The 23,337-nt window shown below is 44.1% G+C and overlaps 1 protein-coding gene across 1 annotated transcript; it reads left to right on the forward strand.

Moving 5' to 3' along the window:
- Positions 1-565: 565 nt before the first annotated feature.
- Positions 566-21,473, forward strand: LOC103107825 (polycystin-1-like protein 2). The gene is made up of 7 exons (XM_007516640.1): positions 566-935; positions 3,436-3,534; positions 6,258-6,403; positions 13,277-13,341; positions 16,281-16,441; positions 19,949-20,134; positions 21,421-21,473. The coding sequence occupies exons 1-7, from the start codon at positions 566-568 to the stop codon at positions 21,471-21,473; spliced, it is 1,080 nt and encodes a 359-aa protein (XP_007516702.1).
- Positions 21,474-23,337: the final 1,864 nt, after the last annotated feature.

The following is a 23,337-nucleotide window of genomic DNA, read 5'->3' on the forward strand; positions in this document are numbered from 1 at the left end:
TAGTATAAATACATTAGAAAATGCAGATGAGTTGAGGGGAGTTGAAAAGAAAAATCATGTATGAACCCAATACTCAAGAAATAATTACTGTTAGTAAGGGGATTACTTAGACAAATCTTTCTATCAGTATCTATATCTTCATCTTTAATAGGAACCTGACTTCAGTATAATTAATTGTATGGCTGTTACTGACATTCCTAAATGTTTCCTACCCCCATTTAGAAACAGAAGTGATGAAGAATTGGCGGTAGTGCAGCGGGTTAAGCGCAGGTGGCACAAAGCACAAGGACTGGCATAAGAATCCCAGTTCGAGCCTCCGGCTCCCCACCTGCAGGGGAGTCGCTTCACAAGTGGTGAAGCAGGTCTGCAGGTGTCTGTCTTTCTCTCCCCCTCTCTGTTTTCCCCTCCTCTCTCCATTTCTCTGTCCTATCCAACAACAACAATATCAATAACAACAACAATAAAACAACAAGGACAACAAAAGGGGATGAATAAATAAAAATTACAAAAAAGAAAGAGAAAAAAAGAAACAGAAGTGACTTAAGCTGTGTTGCTGGGTAACAAGATGCTGACTAAATCCTCCACCATGCAGAGGAGGCCAATCCCCTACAATTACACCCTGAACAGAGCATCCCAGGAAGAATTAGGCCCAGGGATCCATCACCTGGAGATCTGTGCCACCAGCAACACTGCCGCCATCACCACCTCTAGAAACATCACATTCCACCTAATGGAGCCTCTGTCTGGGCTTCAGGCCACCTGGGTTTCTGACCAGGTGGAGCTTGGACAAGACCTACTGATCAATGTCTCAGTGACTCATAGCATCCCAGAGGAGCTGAACTTTGAAGTTGCAGGACTTAATGCAACCTTCTCCCAAGAGGAAGGAAACCTTGAGGAGCCAATTGGGACTTACCTTGTGGCTGTTCCTCTTGAAGGTACTTGAGGTTGGTGGCTCCCCTTCCAGACCTCCCTGTTTCCCTTTCTGATCAGTACCAGGGTCCTGCCAATTCTTTAGTGTGTCCTGGACACAAATATTGTTCACAGTATCCAGCTTGGGTCACAAAATAAGAAAAAGATACATTCTGCTTTTATGGCTCTTACAGTCACAGGACTTTAAGCTTTGGCACTTAGGACATCTGGAACCACAGCATGCTTTGTTGTGGTGCTACTCTGCATTGTAGACAGTTATTAGCATCCGTGGCTTCTAACCATTAGATTAGGTAGCACCAGTTCTTCAAGTCATGATAACAAAAACAAACTAACAAAAAATTGTCTCCAGACACTGCCAACTTTCTCTGCTGAGAAAAGCACTCTCGTGGAGCTTACTGGAAGAGAGCAGAGCTATCATATTTCTTCCACCATTTCCAGAAGACAGTGTGGTTCAGAAAACTGCAGCCTAAGCTTTGGGGGTACAGGCAATTAGAAACTGAAGGGTAGTGTTTGTGTGTGTGTGTGTGTGTGTGTGTGTGTGTGTGTGTGTGTGTGTGTGTAGGGAAGGAGTAGCAGAGGGGGAGGGGGAGGGAGATGGAGATGGAGAGAACACACAAAAGAGGTATTGTGATGCTGTGGGAACAGAGACTGGATGGAGGACAGACTGGCAGAGACTTGAGGCAGACTGCTTGGCACCATGCAGGGGGAAAAAAGCCAAGACAGACATTTGCACTTCATCTGGAGAGTGCAGCATCCTTGACAGCAGTGTGATGAAGCAAGCAGGTGGGAAAAGGATGAAAGTTACAGTATCTTCAGTCCACCCGGGACCTTGACCCTGGATCTCAATAGTGGATATAAAAGGGCTTACCCTGCAGGTACGGGATTGTCACACTGTCACTCAGGAGTTTGACAGAAGGGGAGATATATTTGAGAATAAAAATACTGCGACTTTACCAAGTACCAAGGGCTCAGTTTGAACAAAAGAATCTAGAAATGAGCTAAAATAACAGTGGAAAGCAAAGGCAATATAAGCTATTATATTGTTTCTATTATATAAGCTATAAGTAAAGCATAAATTAATTTCTTTTTCCTCCAGGGTTATTGCTGGGCTCAGTGCCTGCACCATAAATCCACCGCTCCTGGAGCCCATTTTTCCCCCTTTTGTTGCCCTTGTTGTTGTAGCCTTGTTGTGGTTATTATTGTTGCCATTGTTGATGTTGTTCGTTGTTGTATAGGACAGAGAGAAATGGAGAGAGGAGGGGAAGACAGAGAGGGGGAGAGAAAGACAGACACCTGCAGACCTGCTTCACCGCCTGTGAAGCGACTCCCCTGCAGGTGGGGAGCCGGGGGCTCGAACCAGGATCCTTACGCCGGTCCTTGCGCTTTGCGCCACATGCGCTTAACCCACTGCGCCACCTCCTGACACCCATAAATTAATTTTATATCCTTAAGAGATAGCCAGTTGGGAGTCGGGTAGTAGCACAGCGGATTAAGAACAGGTGGCGCAAAGCACAAAGACTGGCTTAAGGATTCCAGTTTGAGTCCCTGGCTCCCCACCTGCAGGGGAATTGCTTCACAAGTGGTGAAGCAGGTCTGCAGGTGTCTTTCTCTCCCCCTCTGTCGTCTCCATCTCTCTCAGTTTCTCTCTGTCTTATCCAACAATAACAATAGTAACTACAACAATAAAACAAGGGCAACAAAAGGGAATATATAAATAAATATTAAAAAAGAGAGAGAGAGAAAGAGACAGCCAGTTAGGGATATTAGATACAATTTCCTCGTGCCCTATAACTTTTTTTTTCTTTCTCACAAGAGCACTACTCAGCTCTGGCTTATGATGGTGCAGGGGACTGAACCTGGGACCTTGGAGATATAATCACGCTATCTCCCATGCCCATTCCATGATTTATTTGACTCACTTTTCTAGGATAAGTAGTCCCCTTTCCAGGATAAATGAAAATTTTTAAAATTGTTTCTAAACATTGATTTATTTATGAGATGGGGGAGGAAAGAATCAGAGTGTCACTCTGACACATACAATACCAAATTCAGAACCTCATGCTGGAGAGCCAAAGGCTTTATCTACTACACTACCTTCCAGGCCACATGCAAAGCAGATTTGAGTGGCTCCAGAGATGAAAGAAGCATCTTCTCAACCTTTTGGATGCTGCCATGCCTTTCCTGCTGCTGGAATCCCCTCTCTAATCTGAGTAACAAGTGTTATCTATCACTTAAACTCAGGCTGTAGCCCCCTGTCACATCCCATGAGCATTTCTTTCTCTCCTGAGGCTGAATTGCGTTCTACCCTTTGGTCCTGGAGGATACAGAGTATGTTTCATTCATTTCTGTGTCCCAGAGCTTTGCACCCTGCCAGGCAAATAGCAGAGGATGAAACATTCAAATCCAGCTATCAGTGGACTAGGGAAAAACAGGATAGGAGAAATTGTCTTGAAACAAGTTCATAAGTGACTACTATGCCCATAATCTCCACTTTTTGTATTGCAGGTATCTTTCTGGTCACTGTGCTGGTGAGGAATGCCATCTCAAACTTGAGTTCGGAAATTGGAAGGATCACTGTCACAGGCAAGGAGTTTCTGAAGAGGGGTATAAAAACTGTGACCAGGAACAAAGGACATTGCACTTTTTCAGAACCTAGTGATCCCTTCAAAATACATGATTGTTCTACAGATTATAGTAACTCTAGTTACTCTAAAAATCCAGTGATACATACCAAATAATGCCCAACCATTGCTACAAAATTTCAAAATTTTAACAATTGTATTATGAGCTTTTGGGCTACAAATACCAGAAAAAGTGGCTTTATGTTCAAGTCTTTTTTTTTTAAAGATTTTATTTATTTATTAATGAGAAAGATAGGAGGGGAGAGAAAGAAAGAACCAGATATCACTCTGGTACTTGTACTGCCGGGGATTGAACTCAGGACCTCATGCTTGAGAATCCAGTGCTTTATCCATTTTGCCACCTCCCGGACCACTTCACTCACACACTAAGAAATTTGGAGTTAAGTAGTTCCAGGATTATTTTTGGTGGTTATGTGCAAGGATTCAAGATCAATCTGTGATTCTGCTCTGCCAGCCTCAAAGTTTTTGTCTTAGGCTTATGTCTCATACAATCAATATGGCTGCTACTGCTCTAGACATCACAATGTTAAACCACCACCAGCAGCCTGCCCCCTCTTATATACTCATTTTTATTAGGGAAAACAAACAAAAAAACAAATGGTGGCCAAATGGTGGCACACTTAGTTGACAGTATCTCTGGAGTTCGGTGCCTGTACTATGAATTCACTGCTCCTGGGTGTTGGTGTGTGTGTGTGTGCGTGTGTGTGTGTGTGTGTATGAGAGAGAGAAATTGAGAGGGAATGGGAGCTAGAGATTGAGAGAGAAAGACAGACACCCGCAAACCTGCTTCACTGCTCGTGAAGTGTCCCCCCTGCAGGTGGGGAGTGAGGGCTAGAACAAGAGTCCTTGTGCATGGTAATGTGTGCCCTCAACTGAATGTCCTGGCATCCTCTCACTCTCTTTATCTCCCGCTTCCCTCTCAATTTCTCTCTGTCTTATCAAATTAAAAAACCTGAAATTCATCCAAACTCAGGAGCTCATGCTTATAAGTTCAGCCCTCTAGCCATTCCACCATCTCCCAGGCCATTCCACCATCTCCCAGGATCTGCATTTTAAAGTTAGTTACTTTCATAATTTTTTTCTTTAAACAAACAATGTGCTCCAGGTGATGAGCCACCTCTGGCTTTGCTGACTTTATGCATACTACCTTCAAGACACAGTCACAACTCCCTGTAGTAGCACATAAGGCCCATACTGACCCTGTATTCCAATCAAAATCTCAAAAACCGTTGAATATTTTCCAGAGAGCTGGGCTTGGGTGCTCATGAAGGTAGCTCTGTAGCAGCTCTATTTAGTCCTTTACTGGATGCTTAGCCTTGAGTTTGTGACCTTTGGCATTCACATCAAGCAGCTTGAAAATTTGGACTCTCAAATTGGTCAGACCCTGGACTCTCCCTGCTGCAATAGCAACCGTGCAACCTTGGACAAGCTACTTAACTTCCTGAGGCTTCATTTCATTACCTACAAAATGGAAATACTGATTCACCTACCTCTTTTGTCTGTTCCAAGAAATCACTGAGATCATAGGACATGCAACATGCTCAGAATCCAGTCTGACATAAAGCGGGTATTCAGGACATGATGTAATGGTTGGGAGTGAAGTGTATCTTCCAGTAATATTGCCAGGATACTTGCAACAGAAAGGGGGTGGTATTGAAATGTTTAGCTGAGGTTTCAGTGAGGGAAGCCCAGGTCAGAGTGAGAGAGCAGGATGAAGTGAAGGTGAGAACTCTACCAACATACCCCTCTACTTTGAGCCAGTCACACCTTACTGACACTTTCAGGCTATTTTTTTTAAATATTCACTTATTTATAGGGGCTGGCAAAATAGCTTATGTGGGTAGTGTGCTGCTTAGACATTTATTTGCATGACTCAAGTTTTTTTATTATTATTAGTGATTTAATAATGATTAACAATATTATAAGATAACAGGGGTATATTTCCACAGTTCTCAATGATGTAAGTTTGATTCCTAGCCCCCGTGGCCATACAGGAAGCTTAGATATTGTGATTTCTTTCACTCATTCTCTGCCACTCTGTCTCTACCTAAGAAAAGAAAAGAAAATTCATTTATGCAAAAGAGAACCAAAGCATTACTCAGGCACATACCATGCCAGGGATCAAACTCAGGACCTCATGCTTGAGACTACATATCTTATCCACAGTACCATCCCCTGGATCACATTAGTCTATTTCTTATCTACTCCTCACCGGTGGTGACTAAGGATGGATCATGAGCTGGGATCTCCATTTTGCCTTTTCCTAGATCTAGTTTCATGAACCCATCACAAAGACAGACACTTGATTGGGTTTGCCAACCAGTCACTTGCCAGCACCCAATGATGCTTTTCTTTCTTTTTAAATTTTATTTATTTATTTATTTATTTATTTATTTATTGAATAGACACAGAAATCGAGAGGGAAGGGAAGATAGAAAGGGTGAGAGACAGAGAAACACCTGCAGCCTTGCTTCACCACTTGTGAAGCTTCCCCCTTGCAGGTGGGGACTGGGGGCTCAAAACTGGGTCCTTGCGCAATGTAACATGTGCTCTCAACCAGGTGTGCCACCACCCGGCCCCGCTTTTCTTTCTTGACCTCCAGAAAACATTCAATTTACCACACCCTTGGAGGGCTGTGGTGACCTTGGAAAAGGCAGTGCCTACAGGGAATGTCTCTAACTTCAGCTGGAGTGTCTGGAACAGGAGCTGCAGCTGGTAGGGTCCCAGGAATTCCCAAAGAGTCAGAGTCATGCCCGCGCCCTCAGGCAGCTGCAGACCCTGAAAGGCTGCCTTGGGGTACAGCCACACACCTTGCCTCTGGCACATTCCAGGTAATCCACTTCTTCTTCTAGCATTTGCCCTTCTTCCGTAGCCAGTCAACAGCGTCAGGTTGAGCCTGATGTAAAGTTTCGAGACCTCCTTTGAATCTGGAGAGGTAGCAGTCGTTGACTATGTGGGTCATAGTCTGCCTGTAGCCGTAGGGGCAGTTCAGGTCGTCTCTGGCTCCCCAGCGGTGGAACATAGCGGCGCACCGGCCATGGCCTGTTCGATAGCGATTGAGGAGGGCCCAATCCTAACGTGCTAGGTCAAAGCCGGGTTGACGCTTGCAGGGGTCTGTGATGAGGTGTTTGTTCTTTACCTCAGCTGACTGCCAACTCTGTTTCCAAGAGTCTGGAACAGAGAAGTTCAGTGTAGGCGTAGGGGACCAGATTGGATGATGAGACGTCAAGCGTTGGACAGGGTGGGCGAAGATATCCACGTATATTGGCAGGTCCGGTCGAGCGTAGACTTGGGAAATGAACTTAGATGATGCCACATCCCGACAAATATCTGGCGGGGCGATGTTGCTAAGAACTGGCAGCCATGGAACCGGGGTGGAACGGATGGTTCCAGAAATTATCCTCATGGAGGAATATAATTTGGAATCGACCAAGTGGACATGGGGGCTACGGAACCATACTGGGGCACAGTATTCTGCAGTGGAATAGCATAATGCCAGAGATGATGATTGTAGTGTGGAAGCGCTCGTGCCCCATGAGGAGCTGGCCAGTCTTGCAATGATGTTATTCCTTGCGCCCACCTTTGCTGCAGTTTTTATGAGATGTTCGTGAAATGACATAGTGCGATTGAGAGTAACACCAAGATAGACTGTGTTGTATGTTTTACATTGGGTTGTTCTAGTTCTCCCCCGCCAAGAGAATTGGATCAGTCCAGTTAGTTTCGCGGGCCCTCTTGGCCCCGCCCCTAGGAGCCCGGCCAGAGTTCCAGAGTTCCAGAGTTCTAGAGTTGGAGAGTTCCGGAGTTGGAGAGAATGCTTGTGCCGCCGCAAAGAGACAGCAGAGTTCTGTTTGGTGATTAGTTTGTCTTAGTTTATGAATCGTTGTTCCTGAATAAAGAAATACAGCTTCCCTGCCCAGCTGTTGTCTCCTTGTCTCTGTTACCTGCCTGTGAAGCTAGCCCGGCCAGCCAGAGCCCTCGAAATTTTAACAACAAATGGCGCCCACGTGGACCTGACCTGCACATCTCTCAGATAAGTAAAGACAATTTGGCTACCTATGCACTATGGCCTTCTCTTCTGCTTGTGAAGAGATCTCCAAAGGCCTCTGCTCTTTCTTCACGAGACTGTTTTGCTGTTTCTGGAACATTTATCTCTGGACCACTCTGTGGTTTCCACTCGCTCTGGCGAACTCAGAACAGCCAGCAGGAATAGCCAGCGGGTGGGAGGCAAGGCGCGGAGCTGCTGTTTCCACCTGGTTAAACAGCCAGCCAGCTGGCTGCGCCCAGACAACCCCGCGCACCGCGCCCGTAGCCCCACAGCCCCGCAGCCCACAGGAGGCCGACGCCACCACACAGGAGGCTGACGCCAGCATGCAGGAACCCGATGCCACCACACAGGAGCCCGACACCAACACGCAGGAGCCTGATGCCAACACGCTGGAGCCCGATGCCAACACGCAGGAGCCCGATGCCACCACGCAGAAGCCCAATGCCAGCACGCAGGCCAGCCCACAGGAGCTGGCTCTCCACCACGTGGTGCAGGGCACTGGACACGTGATCCCTCCATGCTGCTCGGCCACTGCGAGCAGGGCAGCAGACATGGCAGGGCCATGGGGCAGGGCCGCAGTGGCCTATCATGGCCGCCACCCCTGGGCACCTAGGCCCACGCCTTCTACAATGCTGGCCTGCCCGCCCTCTTGCTATGAATTCTGGAACGATCCTAGACCTCCCGGACCCCCAGGCTCCTTGCCGAAACTGGGCACACGAGATCTCCAGCCGCTGGTCCGGTCTGAAGGCAAACAAGCTGGAGTACGCAGAGATTTGTACAGAGATCGCAACCTGCAATTCCTAGAAGTGAAGCTGCCCAAGAGACCACCACTGGACAACGCACCCCCCAACAACTAAGACAGTACAGATTTAAATTCGTGTTTAAAATGACATGTCTTCATAACAAAGGTTTCTCTCCTTGTGTATTAATGACCATGTTTATGTGTATGTTTAAAGTTTGGTAAACAGTAACTTTTAGGCTAAATTCTTACTAGTCAAAGTTAAATGAAAAAGGTTTTCAACGTAATTCTCATAAAGATAAAATTAATTTACATTTAAAGTCTGACGTAAAAATTAGTTAACAATCAAAATATTTTAACTAAGTTGGTCCAAACAAAAGGTTAAATAGACTTGTTGATATGTAAAACTCTTCATTACCTTCTTTATTAGAAATGGTAGATCGCACAATGGCTATGCTAATTATTCCCATGCCTGAGGTTTCCTTTCCTGTGCACGACTCCATCTTGAATGGGTGTAACAAAAGGTTAAAAGACGTTGTTGATATGTAAAAGTCTCAAATTCCTTCTCTATTAGAAATATGCTAATAACAAGTTTTGTTTCATAGTAAGTAAGTTGCAGCCAGCTGCCTTTGGGACTCTAGGCCGTTCCCTGCCCCCATGCAAATGCCTGTCGAGGCAAGTACGCCCCCCAGAGGCAAGAAATGTTTTTTTTAAGCTGATAAAGTTTAGCCCACAGAGGCAAAAAAAAGGCCCCCTCAGGCCTTCCCTTGGCAGCTCACTGGTTCTTGTTACTTGCTTACATGTTTCTCCATGTTTGTGCCAGTTTCTTTTTTAAAAATGCCTGTATGATAGAGGTTTCTGTTCACCCCACACCCTTGATACTGTAGTCATTTAGTTAAAAAGAAAAGGGGGAATTGTTGTATGCTTTACATTGGGTTGTTCTAGTTCTCCCCCGCCAAGAGAATTGGATCAGTCCAGTTAGTTTCGCGGGCCCTCTTGGCCCCGCCCCTAGGAACCCCGCCAGAGTTCCAGAGTTCCAGAGTTCCAGAGTTGGAGAGTTGGAGAATTCCGGAGTTGGAGAGAGTGCTTGCGCCGCCGCAAAGAGACAGCAGAGTTCTGTTTGGTGATTAGTTTGTCTTAGTTTATGAATCGTTGTTCCTGAATAAAGAAATACAGCTTCCCTGCCCAGCCGTTGTCTCCTCGTCTCTGTTACCCGCCCATGAAGCTAGCCCGGCCAGCCAGAGCCCTCGGAATTTTAACAACAAGACTGGCTGGGCTTCATGCCGGATTCTCGTATCATCAAGGTCACCACACCCTGCACATTAAGCTCACGCGAGGCTGAGGCATGGTGTAGATGGAAAACAGATGATACCGTTTTTGCAGTGCTAGGGATTAGCCTAGTACTACTGACCCCAGAAGAGGTCCTGTGGGGAGAAGAAATCAGGGGAAACTTCAAAAAGATGTTCACTCAGATCTCTCCAAGCAGAATCTCTTCATCTGCACCAATTCTGAGAGTTGGTTTTCAAATAATCTGCCATAAACCAGTTAGAGTTTTTTACAGGTCACTTTACAGTATATAATTATTTTCATGTGGCCTATTTCCTAGCTGTGCATCCTTAGACAAGTCCCTCTGCCTTTGAGTCAGAGTTCCCTCATTTGTAAAAACAGGAATAATACTGAGGCTCCCAAATCCCAGGTTCAATTCCCCATACCTCCGTAAACCAGAGCTAAGCTCTGGTAAAAAAAAAAAAAAAAAACAACAAAAAAACCCCAGGAATGATAATGCCTATCTCCTGAATCAAATTTTAAATAAATTTATGATAACTAGTGGTAATTGAATACTGGTAACATTAAGTAATTAATAACCTTTTTTTGAATATAAAGTCTTTGTTTAGTTCTTCCTTTCTGTCTACCTATATCACAGTAAGACAGCCAGCCTATATCTAGCTGGGTATGCTAGACTGACTATTTCTCTTTCTTCTTTCTTCCTCTCTTCTTCTTCTTTTTAAAAATTCATTCATTTATTTTTTTATTTTTTAATATTTATTTATTCCCTTTTGTTCCCCTTGTTGTTTTATTGTTGTAGTTATTCTTATTGTCATCGTTGTTGGATAGGACAGAGAGAAATGGAGAAAGGAGGGGAAGACAGAGAGGGAGAGAGAAAGATAGACACCTGTAGACCTGCTTCACCACTTGTGAAGTGACTCCCCTGCGGGTGGGAAGCTGGGGGCTCGAATGGAGATCCTTACGTGGGTCCTTGCACTTTTTGCCACCTGCACTTAACTTGCTGCACTACTGCCGGACTCCCAAAATTCATTCATTTACTAATGAGAGGGGAAGAAAAAGGAGAACCAGACTATTACTCTAGCATATGTGATGCTGAGGATTGAACTCATGGCCTCATGCTTGTAACTCAGAGATTTTACCTGCTACTCTCTCATCCCAGGCCAAATAAGTAAATTTTGGGTATGATCACAATGCTGTAATTTAAAAAAATGAACATTTTTGAGATGTACTTTGAAGCAACAAGGGGTTATTTTATACTATGCCTGGAATTTATCTTTAAATATTCCAGCAAAGCAGCTCAGGAAATGACGCAGTGGACAAAGTGTTGGACTCTCAAGCATGAGGTCTAAAGTTTAATCACTGGCATAGTAATGCCAGAATGATGTTCTGGTTCTTCCTCTTTCTCTTTCTCTGTCTCTGTCTCTTTATCTTTCTTTATCTCCCTCCCCTCCTCCTTTCTCTCATAAATAAATAAATAAATCTTTTTTTTTCTTTTTTTTACCAGAGCACTGCTCAGCTCTGGCTTATGGTGATCTGGGAGGACTATTATGTAGGAAGTAAGGAAGCTGCAAAAAGAAGGGGGCATTTACAGTGAATCTAAACTCCCTACCCATATTCTAACTTTTGGCCTCCATTCTGCCCTAAAGAACCTTTATTAGATTTAACTAATTCCTGATATCTTTCCCTTATTTTCTGAGAGTATTAAGAATATAGGCTACTAGGGAGTTGGGCGGTAGCGCAGTGGGTTAAGCGCACATGGCGCCAAGCGCAAGGACTAGTGGAAGGATCCCGGGTCAAGCCCTGGCTCCTCACTTACAGGGGAGTCGCTTCACAGGCGGTGAAGCCAGTATGCAGGTGTCTATCTTTCTCTCTCCCTCTCTGTCTTCCCCTCCTCTCTCCATTTCTCTCTGTCCTATCCAACAACAATGGCATCAATAATAATAATAATAACTGTAACAACAATAAAAAAAAAAAAAAAACAAGGGCAACAAAAGGGAAACTAAATCAAAAAAAATTTTTAAAAATTAAAAAAAAAAGAATATAGGCTACTGGGGAGGGGAAGCTGGGAGATAAGTCATCCAGTAGATTTCACAGTTTTCTGTGCACAAGGTCCTCGGTTTGAGCCCCTGGCCACCACATAGAGGCAAAATGCAAGAGGTAAGCTTCAAAAGTGGTGGAAGAGTGCTGTGTTACTGTGTTATCTTCTTTTTCTCTGTCTCTCATCCTCTATCTAAAACAAGAAAAAAAAAAAAAAAGAAAGCAAATTCCGCTAGGAGCAGCACAATCTTGAAGGTGCAAAACTATAGCAAAAACCTTAGCAAAAAGAAAAGGAATGCTAAAGAGAAGAAGAGAATGTTTTGTTCTCCAGCCAAACCACAGAACCCTATTATGTCTTGTTGTTTTCGACAGGTTATGTTGTTTTCACCGGGCTGGCTTCACGGGCGGGTAACAGACGACCAGGGACTCATGGTTGAGCTGTAGGCAGTATCTCTTTATTCATGCAGGACGCAACACAATCTAAGACGAGCTAAGTTAAACTCAAAGTACAGTAAAACTCACAATGCTGTCTTTATATATACTTGCCAAGTAAGGTGGAAACAGGATGTGACATAGAGAGGGTGGAGAGAAAAGTGACTGGTGAAAATCAGAGTGTGACAAAGAGGGGGCAGATTAGGCGAGAATCCTATCACTGAACTACAAATGCCCTGGAGGGAGGGTGGAACTTGTTAACAGTGGTTATGTAAATAGAATGAAGTGGTTATGTAAATAGAATAGTGTTAAGCAGGGGGGATTTAAACAGAAGGGGTCTCATGCATACCAACAATGTCTGTACACTGTACTTATAAATAGCATAAAGGAATTAATTACTTAATCTAGAAATGCTTCACTTAATAATAGGGACACATTTTGAGAGATGTGTCATCAGGTGATTTTCTTGTATCAATATAAGAGTATGAACCAATTTAAATGGTATAGTGTACTATACAGAGTCATATATATCTGCAGTCCATAGCTGACTGAAACATCATTATGAGGCATTTATGGGAAAGAAGGTAAGGAAATGTGGTCCAGGAGGTGGCGCAGTGGATAAAGCACTGGACTCTCAAGCATGAGGTCCTGAGTTCGATTCCTGGCAGCATATGCACCAGAGTGATGGCTGGTTCTTTCTCTCCTCCTGTCTTTCTCATGAATAAATAAATAAATAAAGTCTTTAAAAAGAAGAAGAAGAAGAAGGAGGAGGAGGAGGAGGAGAAGAAGAAGGTAAGGAAAGAGAGAAAAGTGGAATCCAGCAGCTAGAGGTAAAAAACAGGTAAGAAGCCTTGCTGAGAGGTAAGAGAAGGGCTGGAAGGTTGGAGGACGACAGAGAGGATTCTTGAGGTATGACAACGGGGGGCACTTAACAACATGCTCATTCCTAGTTGGTGATCCGGTACACATTTGATTGCCAGCCCTGGGCTTTCATCCTTCATATTACATACTTTTCTCTGTGGAATAGTGGGCTGATTTCTCCAGAGATGTGCCCATGGCTCTTCTATCTGGGATACAAAATTAGCCCCAATTCTGTCCTTTCTCAGGCCAGGAGTTGACAGAGTTTCCAATGGGGGCTTAAGGTTTATGGTGGGTATTTTCCAGGTGCTGGGATATGCTGCTTTCTTTGCACTGGTCTTAAAAGTGGAAGAAGAACCTGTGGCCCCCTTTCTAAAATGTCTGTGCATGGGTAACTACAGATCCTGGAACCTAATGAGGCTGAGAAAGTCCTATGGAGCTCCACCAGTCCCCTTTCACCCCTGAGTAGAAACAAATGGCTTTGCTATTTCCTAAGCAGCCTTATTCCTTCCCTCCCCAAATTTTCTCTTATACCCAAGTGTTACAAGAGTTCTAAGACAACATTCTTTTTTTTATTTTGTATTTTATTTATAAAAAGGAAACACTTGGGGGTCAGGCGGTAGTGCAGCAGGTTAAGTGCACATGGTGCATAAGGATGCTGGTTCGAGCCTCCGGCTCCCCACCTGCAGGGGAGTTGCTTCACAGGCGGTGAAGCAGGTCTGCAGGTGTCTATCTTTCTCTCCCCTCTCTCTTGCTTCCCATCCTCCTCTCTCCATTTTCCTCTGTCCTATCCAACAACGATGACATCAACAACAACAATTATAACTACAATAAGGGCAACAAAAGGGGAAACAAATAATAAAAAAATTTCAAAAGCAAAAAACAAAACAAAAAAGGAAACACTGACAAAACCATAGGATAAGAGGGGTACAACTCCACACAATTCCCACCACCAGAACTCCATATCCTGTCCCCTCCCTTGAAAGCTTTCTAGGACAAGATTCTATAGGTTATTGTCAAGGGCACAGAGCTAGCCAACTGCTTATTTTTGTAAAAAAAAAAAAAAAAAAAAAACGGTTTTTTAAATGTTTTGTAAAAAAAAATTGTTTTTTAAAATATCTATTAGTGGCTTAATAATAACTTGATTTGTAAGATTTGTAAATAAAGTTTTATTGGAATACAGTTATGCCAACCACTGTGGTGGGGGGCAGTCTTGACCAGCCACACCCTCCTCTCTTCCTCACCAACCTGATTTCTCAGTTCCCAACTAGAACTACTAAGGCTACTAACAACATTTGAATTACAAAAATAAACAAACAATAGAAATAGTCTATGCAAAAAATAGCCTATGCAGAAATCTGGATTTTGGGGGGATATAAAACAAGAACACACAAAAACTACACATCATCATATTTATGCATTCTGGTCTCCTCACAAGCCTGCATTCTTCCACTCTAAGGCAGAATGTTGGTTCTGGACATCCAAAATGTCCATTAAAATCTTCCAAAGACAAGAGTAATTTTTCTCCAAAGAGACAACAGTTTCCAGACCAGTAAAATATTTACTCAGTCATTTCTTTGGCAATTATTCTAGGAGTATTTGCTACGTGCCAGGCAGTACAAGGGCTTAGGTGCCAGGCTAGCGTGGGGGTGCCTCTTCCCAGGTGCATACTCTCTGGGTTGGAGAGAACTCGATTGGAGCCAGCCTGGGCTGCTACTCACTCAGCAATGTGAAGGAGATGACTCAGGAACCAAGCATGTGGTGGCGAGGCAACGCAATTCTTTATTAATTAGAGAACCAAGGCTTTTAAAGGGCAGACCTGGAAGTGGCAAGTTGGAAATGGAAATGGCTAGGAAAGGGGCGGAGAAAGGCAAAAGGGGGCTGGGAAGGTAGAAACTCCCTTAGCAACGGTTGCAAGGGTTTTAACTGATAGGATTAATACTACCCTGCAGACTGGGAAGGTCTTGAGGGTAGAAAGAAGATAGATCAAAGAAATGGAATGGGTGGGGATCTTTCGGGCAAAACAATGATTATGTAGATATGCCATAGTATCAGGAATGCAGAGTGCTTTGTGAGCCTTCTGGAGCTCAACCACATCCTCACAATTTCCTGACACCTAGGAACAAGATTTACATAAAATCTACTCACTAAAGTGTACAAACCATTGGGGCTTGGTGGTAGCTCAGCAGGTTAAGCACATATGGTGTGAAGTGAAAGGGCCAGCATAAGGATCCCAGTTCTAACCCCTGGCTCCCCACCTGCAGGGGGGGGTCAATTCACAAGAGGTGAATCAGGTCTGCAGGTGTTTTTCTCTCCCCTTCTCTGTCTTCTTCTCCTCTCTCAATTTCTCTCTGTCCTATCCAACAACAACAACAGCAATAACAGCAATAACAATGGCAAAAAGGGAAACAAAGTGGAAAAACAAAATGGCAGTGGATTTGTGGTGCAGGCATGCAGCCCCAGCAATAACTATGGAGAAAAAAAAAACAAACAGAAATTTCAAATGAAGTGTACAACCCATCAATTTTACTAAATTGATAGAATTGTAAAACCATTGCCACCATTTAGATTCAAAAAACTACAGTTCTATAACCCTCAAAAGATGGCAGTTGGTCCACCTGCATATTAGATGTCAGGCACAGGCAAAAACTAGTAAAGTCATGGACCCCTTGGAATATACCCAAAATAGACCTACAAGCTTTTTCCAAAACAGAGACGCCCAAATCGTCATCTGTAATATTCTTGCCTTTAGGTTCATGATTAATCAGCAATTTGTTCTGCTTTATATCTTAATGTTTTTTTAGCCACCAGGTTCCAGATGATACCATGATGCCAACCTGACTTCCCTAGGCAGATGACCCCACCATTTATTTTTGGAGCCCTGCCTCTCCAGATCCCTGCTCCACTAGGGAAAGAGGGATAGGCTGGAAGTATGGATCAACCTGCCAACGCCCATGTTCAGTAGAGAAACAATTACAGAAACCAGACCTTCCACCTTCTGCACACCATAATGACACTGGGTCCATATTCCCAGAGGGATAAAGAATAGGGAAGCTATCAAGGGAGGGAATTGGATATGGAGCTCTGGGGGTGGGCATGGTGTGAAATGTACCCCTCTTATCCTATAGTCTTGTCAACATTTCCATTTTATAGATAAAAAAAAAAAGATGGCACTTGAGTTCAGTCCCAACACCAGTCCAAGGACACAGCAATGACTGGGTACAATAGGTCACCTGGGATGAACAGCCTGCACTAAGGAAACCTCTGGTTGCCAATGTATAGTCTGATTTCACTGCCCATTTGGGGATTGACCTTGTGTTCTTGTTTTCACAGACCCCTCAGCCCTGTTCAAAGCCAGAAGAGACAGCAGAAAGGACACCTATCAGCCACCCCTTGAGGCCAACATTGAAAAGATGAAAACCACCCACCTCAAAGAAAAGAAAGCATTTGCTCTAATCAGAGAAATTCTGGGTAGGTATGAGGATTACCTACAAACTGTCTTCCTAGTTGCTGTTCCAAACAAACCTAAACAGACCATGCTACAGTTACTGTCTCAGTGGATCTGTTCCTAGATAGCAACTTGTATCAGCTTTCCCTCTAAACTCAAAATCCTTCAGTAGCTCCTCATGGTCTTTAAGGTAATGTCCAAGTTTACTGTGGTTGCATGGACCCCAGGTCATCTCACTGAGTCCCTTGAACCCTTAGCTTAGTCACAGCAGACTGTAGCTCCTTGGAAATTGTGGCCTTTCCAACCCCAGACCTTTACCTAGCTGGTATGTGAGGCTTATCTACCCAGCTGCTCAGCCCTCCTCTCCACCTTTTCTTCTGTCTAAACCCTCTTGTTCTTACACTCTCAGCTTCAGACAGGCTTTTTAAAAAAAAAAAAAAAAATTATTTATAAAAAGGAAACATTGACAAAACCATAGGATAAAGAGGGGTACAGCTTCGCATAATTCCCACCACCAGACCTCCGTATACCAACCCCCTCACTGATAGCTTTCCCATTCTCTATCCCTCTGGGAGTATGGACCCAAGGTCAGTGTGGGTTGCAGAAGGTGGAAGGTCTGGCTTCTGTAATTGCTTCCCCACTGAACGTGGGTGTTGACAGGTGGATCCATACTCACAGCCTATCTCTCTCTTTCCCTAGTGGGGAAGGGCTCTGGGGAAGCTCCAAGGCACATTGGTGGGGTTGTCAGACAGGCTTTTTAAAGACCACCTACTGGGCAGAGGGTAGATGGCATAATGGTTATGCAAACAGACTCTCATACCTGAGGCTCCAAAGTCCCAGGAACTTTCAGATTGAGTTAGCATCTTAGTCTGGGTTCCACCACAGGCAGATTTGAGTAAAGCTGTTGGTTTGGGAGGTGCCTCTCAATCATGGGGAGGGGAAGCACAGGGGCAAAGAAGGTAAGAAAAAGTTCACTCATGAGTGGGCTTCACATAGGCAATGGAAGCTCAGACTTGCTGGACACCCAAGAAACATGATCCCAGGGGCCAGGTGGTAGCGCAGTAGGTTAAGCACACATGGCATGAAGCACCAAGGACCAGAATTAGGATCCTGGTTCGAGCCCCCAGCTCCCAACCTGTAGGGGTTTTGCTTCACAAGCAGTGAAGCCGGTCTGCAGGTGTCTTATCTTTCTGCTTCTCTGTCTTCCCCTCCTTCCTTAATTTCTCTCTGTCCTATTCAACAACAATAATAATAACAACAATAATAAATAAGGGTGACACAAGGGAAAAAATAACCTCCGGGAGCAGTGGATTTGTAGTGGAGGCACCAAGCCCCAGCAGTAACCCTAGAGGCAAAAATTAATTAGTTAATTAATTTTTAAAAAAGAAGCAAATTGTTAAGAAGCAAATTGTTACCCACCAGCTAGTGGAAAGCTCCTACTGAGGGTGCTGACCAAGAACTTCCAGCATGTCCTCACATGAACCAAAGCAGAGAGCAAGAGAACCTATGTAGGAGGAGTAGTATACAGAAGGAAGAGCTTGGAGGCTCCACGCATCTGGAGGAGGTGTACAGAAGACAAATTCCTAGGTCCCAGGTCCAGACAATAAGCCTAGTAAGGCTCAGTAATACTCTTCATCCTACATGGAATTCTAACATTTGGGCTTATACACTAAATCCTTGTACCTGATGAGCTGACTCTTCTGTCTCCCATAAGACAAATGAGTTCCACAAGGGCAGAGAACCTGTATGTGATGTTCATCATCCTATGTTCATCAACACAACATGGTATTCCATTTAATGCAGCCTGGGAGGTAGCAAGCAAAAGCACTGGATTGGTAAGCATAAGGTCATGAGCTTGGTTCCTGGTGCTGCATCATCAGAGGAATGCTCTAGTAGTCTCATTAATAAATAAATAATTTTAAATTTCTACTTAATAAATACCTATACAGAAGCCTACAAGGTTGCACAGTGGAATGGCAAAGAACTTGCAAGCATAAGGCCCCAGGTATAAAATTCTCCCCCCCCACACACACACATATACCACATAGGCAAAGGGTTGGTTGGTGTGTGTGTGTGTCTCTCTATCTCACTCCAGAGCCATGGCCTTTCTTTCTTTCTTTTTTTTTTTTTTAGCCTCCAGGGTTATCACTAGAGCTCAGTGCCAGCCAGCACTATGAATCCACTGCTCCTGACAGACATTTTTTTTTTCATTTTATTGGATAAGACAGAGAGAAAGGAGAGAAGAAGGGAGATAGAGGAAGAGAGAAAGATAGACACCTGTAGACCTGCTTCACTACTTGTGAAGTGTTCTCCCTGCAGGTGGGCAGTGGGAGTTTGAACCTGGATCTTGCACAAGTCCTTATGCTTTGTACTATGTGTGCTTAACCAAGTGTGCCACTACCCAGCCCCCAAATCCAAGGTTTCTTTTGTTTCCCTTCCTTTCCTTTCTTTCTGAGAGACCAAAAACTGTAGCTTCACTCAGTGCTATGGCACTCCCATGTAAATCTAGGGCTTGAGACTAGATTGTATGAGTTATTTCTTTTTTGTTGTTGTTGTTAATTAATTAATTTATTTATTCCCTTTTTTCGCCCATGTTTTTTTGTTGTTGTTGTTGTTGTTGTTGTCGTCTTTATTATTGTTGGAGTTATTGATGTCATCGTTGGATAGGACAGAGACATGGAGAGAGGAGGGGAAGACAGAGAGGGGGAGAGAAAGACAGACACCTGCAGACCTGCTTCACTGCCTGTGAAGTGACTCCCCTGCAGGTGGGAGGCCAGGGGCTTGAACCAGGATCCTTACACCGGTCCTCGTGCTTTGCGCCACCTGCGCTTAACCTGCTGAGCTACTACTGCCGGACTCCCTGTTGTTAATTTTTATTATCTTTATTTATTGGATAGAGAAAGCCAGAAATCAAGAAAGACGGGGGCTATAGAGAGGGAGAGAGACAGATAGGCACCTGCAGCCCTTCTTTACCACTTGCAAAGCTTTCCCTCTGCAGGTGGGGGCTGGGGGCTCAAACCAGGGTCCTTGCGCACTGTAATGTGTGCGCTTAACCAGGTGCGCCACCACCCAGCCCGAGACTAGACTGTATGAATGATGAGGCAGGTGCCCTACCTAGTAAGATCTCTCACTAGCCCAATAGTTTACTCTTTAGTGAAAAAGAAAAGAAATACTTGTACATGAACTTTGTGCAGGCACTATCTTTAGTTCTTTGTAAAATACTAATTTATTGAGCATACCATCACAATTGATTTATTATCATCCCCATTACACAGATGAAGGGAGTGAGGCATGAAGGGGTTAAAGCTTATTGGAAGAGCACATGGTGGGTTAGAATTGGAACCTGAATGGAGGGAGGCTCTTGGTCGTGGACTTTACTACTTTCTGCTTTGTCTAGAAGGGTTGGCCCCACTGTCACCAGAGGGCTAAGTAGTTGGCCTTAACTAATCTGATCTCCAGCACCATTCCCATCCTGGGTTTGTTGGGAGTGGGCCACTTCATCTGACCTGAAGGTATGCTTCTCTTCCCAGTGCACCTGGGCTGCCAGTGGATGCTATTGTTGGTGGCCTATGGGCAGAGGGACCCCAGCGCCTACCACTTCAACAAACACCTTGAGGACAGCTTCACCCAAGGCTTCTCAGATGTGCTGAGCTTCTGGGGGTTCTTCACATGGGCTAACACAACCCTCATTTGCAACCTATACAGTTGTCACCCAGGTCTCTGCTTTGAGATATGTGTCAGTCCCTTGTGCATGCTCCCTTCTGGAACAGGCATGCGTCACTATCAGCATTAGAATCAGGGAGAACCAATATCCACAGGACCAAAAGATTGGAAGAAAAGACCCCACCAGGCACTATTCATGAAGCTTTGCTTGATGCCATGGGTAGTGCTCCTATGAGGTGCTGGGTGTTCAAACCCAGGTTACACTTGACAAAGTGTGCACTCTATTGAATGAGCTGTCTCTCCTTATTTATTTATTTATTTATTTATTTATTTATTGCCACCAGGGTTATTGCTAAGGATCATTTGATAGGAAAGAGAGAAGCTGAAAAGAAAGGGGAGGAGGGAGATAGAGAGGGAAAGAGATAGAGATACTTGCAATACTCGCTTCACTGCTTGTGAAGCTTCACCCCTGCAGGTGGGATGCAGAGGCTTGAACAGGGGTACTTGAGCATGGTAATGTGTGTGCTTATCCAGGTACACTACCACTTGGCCCGTATTTATTTGATAGTGCGACTTAAGTACCACTATGCCATTTTATGTGGTACTCAAAATAGAATCCAGAGCCTTGAGTTCTACTGATGAACCATCTTATCCTCAAAAGTTCTCTCTCTCTCTCTTCCTAATGGTTTTTATTTTTGTTTTTAAGCACAAGAGGATCAGGTAAAATATTCCCATATGGTATGCCCCACTAGGGACTTACCCATTCTAATCTTCCTGAGATTAGAGTTTATATATGTTTGAAACTTTTTCTTAGAGCTGATGGTCTTTGCCAGCAGCCTCTCTAAGTCCACTGCTGAGCCCCTCCTCCTTAGGCAATATTTTTTCCCTTCTTTTCTTGCTCACTAATTGGTTCCTTTCTAAGGGAGATTTTCTTCCTCTTGAGAAGACTTATACTTTTAAATGTCCTTTCAAGATCACTACTATTAAGTTCTTTTTGGGAAACATTTTATTTTTCTTGGGTTTGAAGAAAGACACAGATCTTCCAGTCCACTCTCCTGAGCAACTTTCTGGAATCTGTTTTTTCTTCTTTTGGAGTGCACTTGCCTACTCATGATCCTGTGGGTTCTTACTATTTTCTGAAGATGTGAGAACAGTCACAGTTAGACACTGATATTCTTTCAAGTCTTTCTTCTCCAGCTTCCCAGTGAGAAAGATGATTTTGATGGAACCCATCTGGTTTTTATCTTTAGGCTTTATCACTGATGGTAACTCCAAGTTGGTTGGCAGTGCTCAGATTCCTTAAGTGAGAGCCCAGGAAAGATCCTGCCCTCTTGTCTAGCAGCTACAGGCCTCTTTCAACAGGTGTCATGCACCATATTCCCTGGATTTTGAAGATATGTCAGACCATGGGGAAGGCTGGAACGCTTCCAACCTCAATTACAGTAATGGCTTTTCCCAAGCTTGATAGTACCGGAGTCAGAACCAGCGCCGCCGAGAGTATCCCATTGGGGCAAACTCACTGTGTACCTGGGAGGAGGTTACACAGTTCCCTTGGGGACCAATTGTCAAAGCACATCAAGGTAAGGCTGGTGATTCATGTGCAGCTGAGGAAATTCATTTGCCAGGATCCATGTTTGACTGGTAGACCTGTGTGGCCTTCCAAATAGAGCTCAGCCAAGCTTACAGTCATGTAGGAAATGACTGAGGATTTACCAGCATTTGGGTTGTATTTTATTTTATTTTATTTTATTTTATTTTATTTCATTTATTTTGCCTCTGTTACGAGCAAGGAATAGAGCAAAGGAATCACTCAGAGAGGGTGTTGGGTTTAAACAATATATATATATATATATATATTTTTTTTTTTAACTTATTTTTACATGCCATAGAAAGATCACACAGTTCACACAATCACACAGTCAACCCATTACTTTCTCCTTACTTAGTAGTTGCTCGCTGGTAAGGCTCATGCCGTGGTCACCACCCGCTGTGTTGCCGGGAGAGGGTCCTTTGTTCTGCTGGCACAACCGGATTAGCAGAGGCTCTGGCAGCTGGGAAGCTGTTATTCAACCATCCGCCTGTGCTTTAGGATTTTAGTCACACAGGCAGCATCCCGTTCAGTAATGGTGGAATTGCTTGCTTCAGCTGATTTCTGAGCTTCTATTTATACTTAGCTTGCCTCTGGTTTCAGAGTTACATCTCCATTGGTTCAGGTTGACATCTTATCTAATGCATACATATGTCTCTGTCTTATCACTCTATGCAGGGGCACTATGGTTATTAAAGTTACACTTGGTTTACAAGTTCATGTTCATTACATTTATATATTCACTACATTAGGGTTACATGTTCACTACAGCCTCCAAGGTTACTGCTGGGGCTCAGTGCCTGCATGATGAATCCACTGCTCCTAGAGGCCATTTTTCCCATTTTTGTTGCCCTTGTTGTTATAGCTGTTGTTGGATAGGACAGAGAGAAATTGAGAGAGCAGGGAAGATGGGGGAGGGGGAGGAGAAAGATAGATACCTGCAGACCTCTCTGCAGGTGGGGAGCCAGGGGCTCAAACCACTATCCTTACACCAGTCCTTGTGCTTTGCGTGCAACTTGCACTACCGCCCGGCCCCCTTAAAAAGAATCTTTTTTTTTTTATTTTTTAATTTTTGTAACAGAGCACTGTTCAGCTCTGGCTTATGGTGGTGGTAGTGGTGGGGATTGAGACTTCAGAGCCTCAGGCATGAGAGTCTGTTTGCATAACCATTATGCTATCTACACTCCACCCTTGAGCTGTATTTGTAGGTCCCTAGTAATAAATAATGTGAAGGGAAATCCCTCCAGAATCCTTAGCCTGGTGGCCATTTCAAGAAGGAGAGCTGAGATGGAGAATGCACTACCACATAACAATGTTAATCACCTTGCAGCTTGGAGGTGATTAAAGCTTAAGTGCACTGAGATTCAAGCAGGGTCTGAGATTGTACACTACTTGTATGCTAATAAGCTCGTCTGTTGCTGATCATAGATACTGACAACAGACACAAGATTCTGGGTCAGAGACAAAAGCCTTTCTACTCATAGCAAAAGCAGTAGCTGAATTTCAGTGATTGGTTCCCAGAAAATGGCCATGGCAGCTGCACACACGTGAAGTGAGATGCACTACCACTGAGCTTGGAGCATTCATTGTTTGCAGTGGCAGAGCCAAGCCAGCTATTTTTTATTTTCTCTTTTCTTTTCTTTTTTTTTTTTTTGCCTCCAGGGTTAT

The sequence above is a fragment of the Erinaceus europaeus genome, chromosome 2, assembly GCF_950295315.1.
Source record: "Erinaceus europaeus chromosome 2, mEriEur2.1, whole genome shotgun sequence".
Classification (NCBI taxonomy): Eukaryota; Metazoa; Chordata; class Mammalia; order Eulipotyphla; family Erinaceidae; genus Erinaceus; species Erinaceus europaeus.

What these genes read in the sequence shown, in the direction of transcription:
- LOC103107825 (XM_007516640.1), top strand. Translation starts at nt 566, where the DNA reads ATGCTGACTAAATCCTCCACCATGCAGAGGAGGCCAATCCCCTACAAT. An exon ending in TTGCCTCTGGCACATTCCAG is followed by an intron (nt 6,404 to 13,276) that starts GTAATCCACTTC and finishes GGTATTTTCCAG; the next exon opens with GTGCTGGGATATGCTGCTTT. An exon ending in GAAGAACCTGTGGCCCCCTT is followed by an intron (nt 13,342 to 16,280) that starts TCTAAAATGTCT and finishes ATTTGGGGATTG; the next exon opens with ACCTTGTGTTCTTGTTTTCA.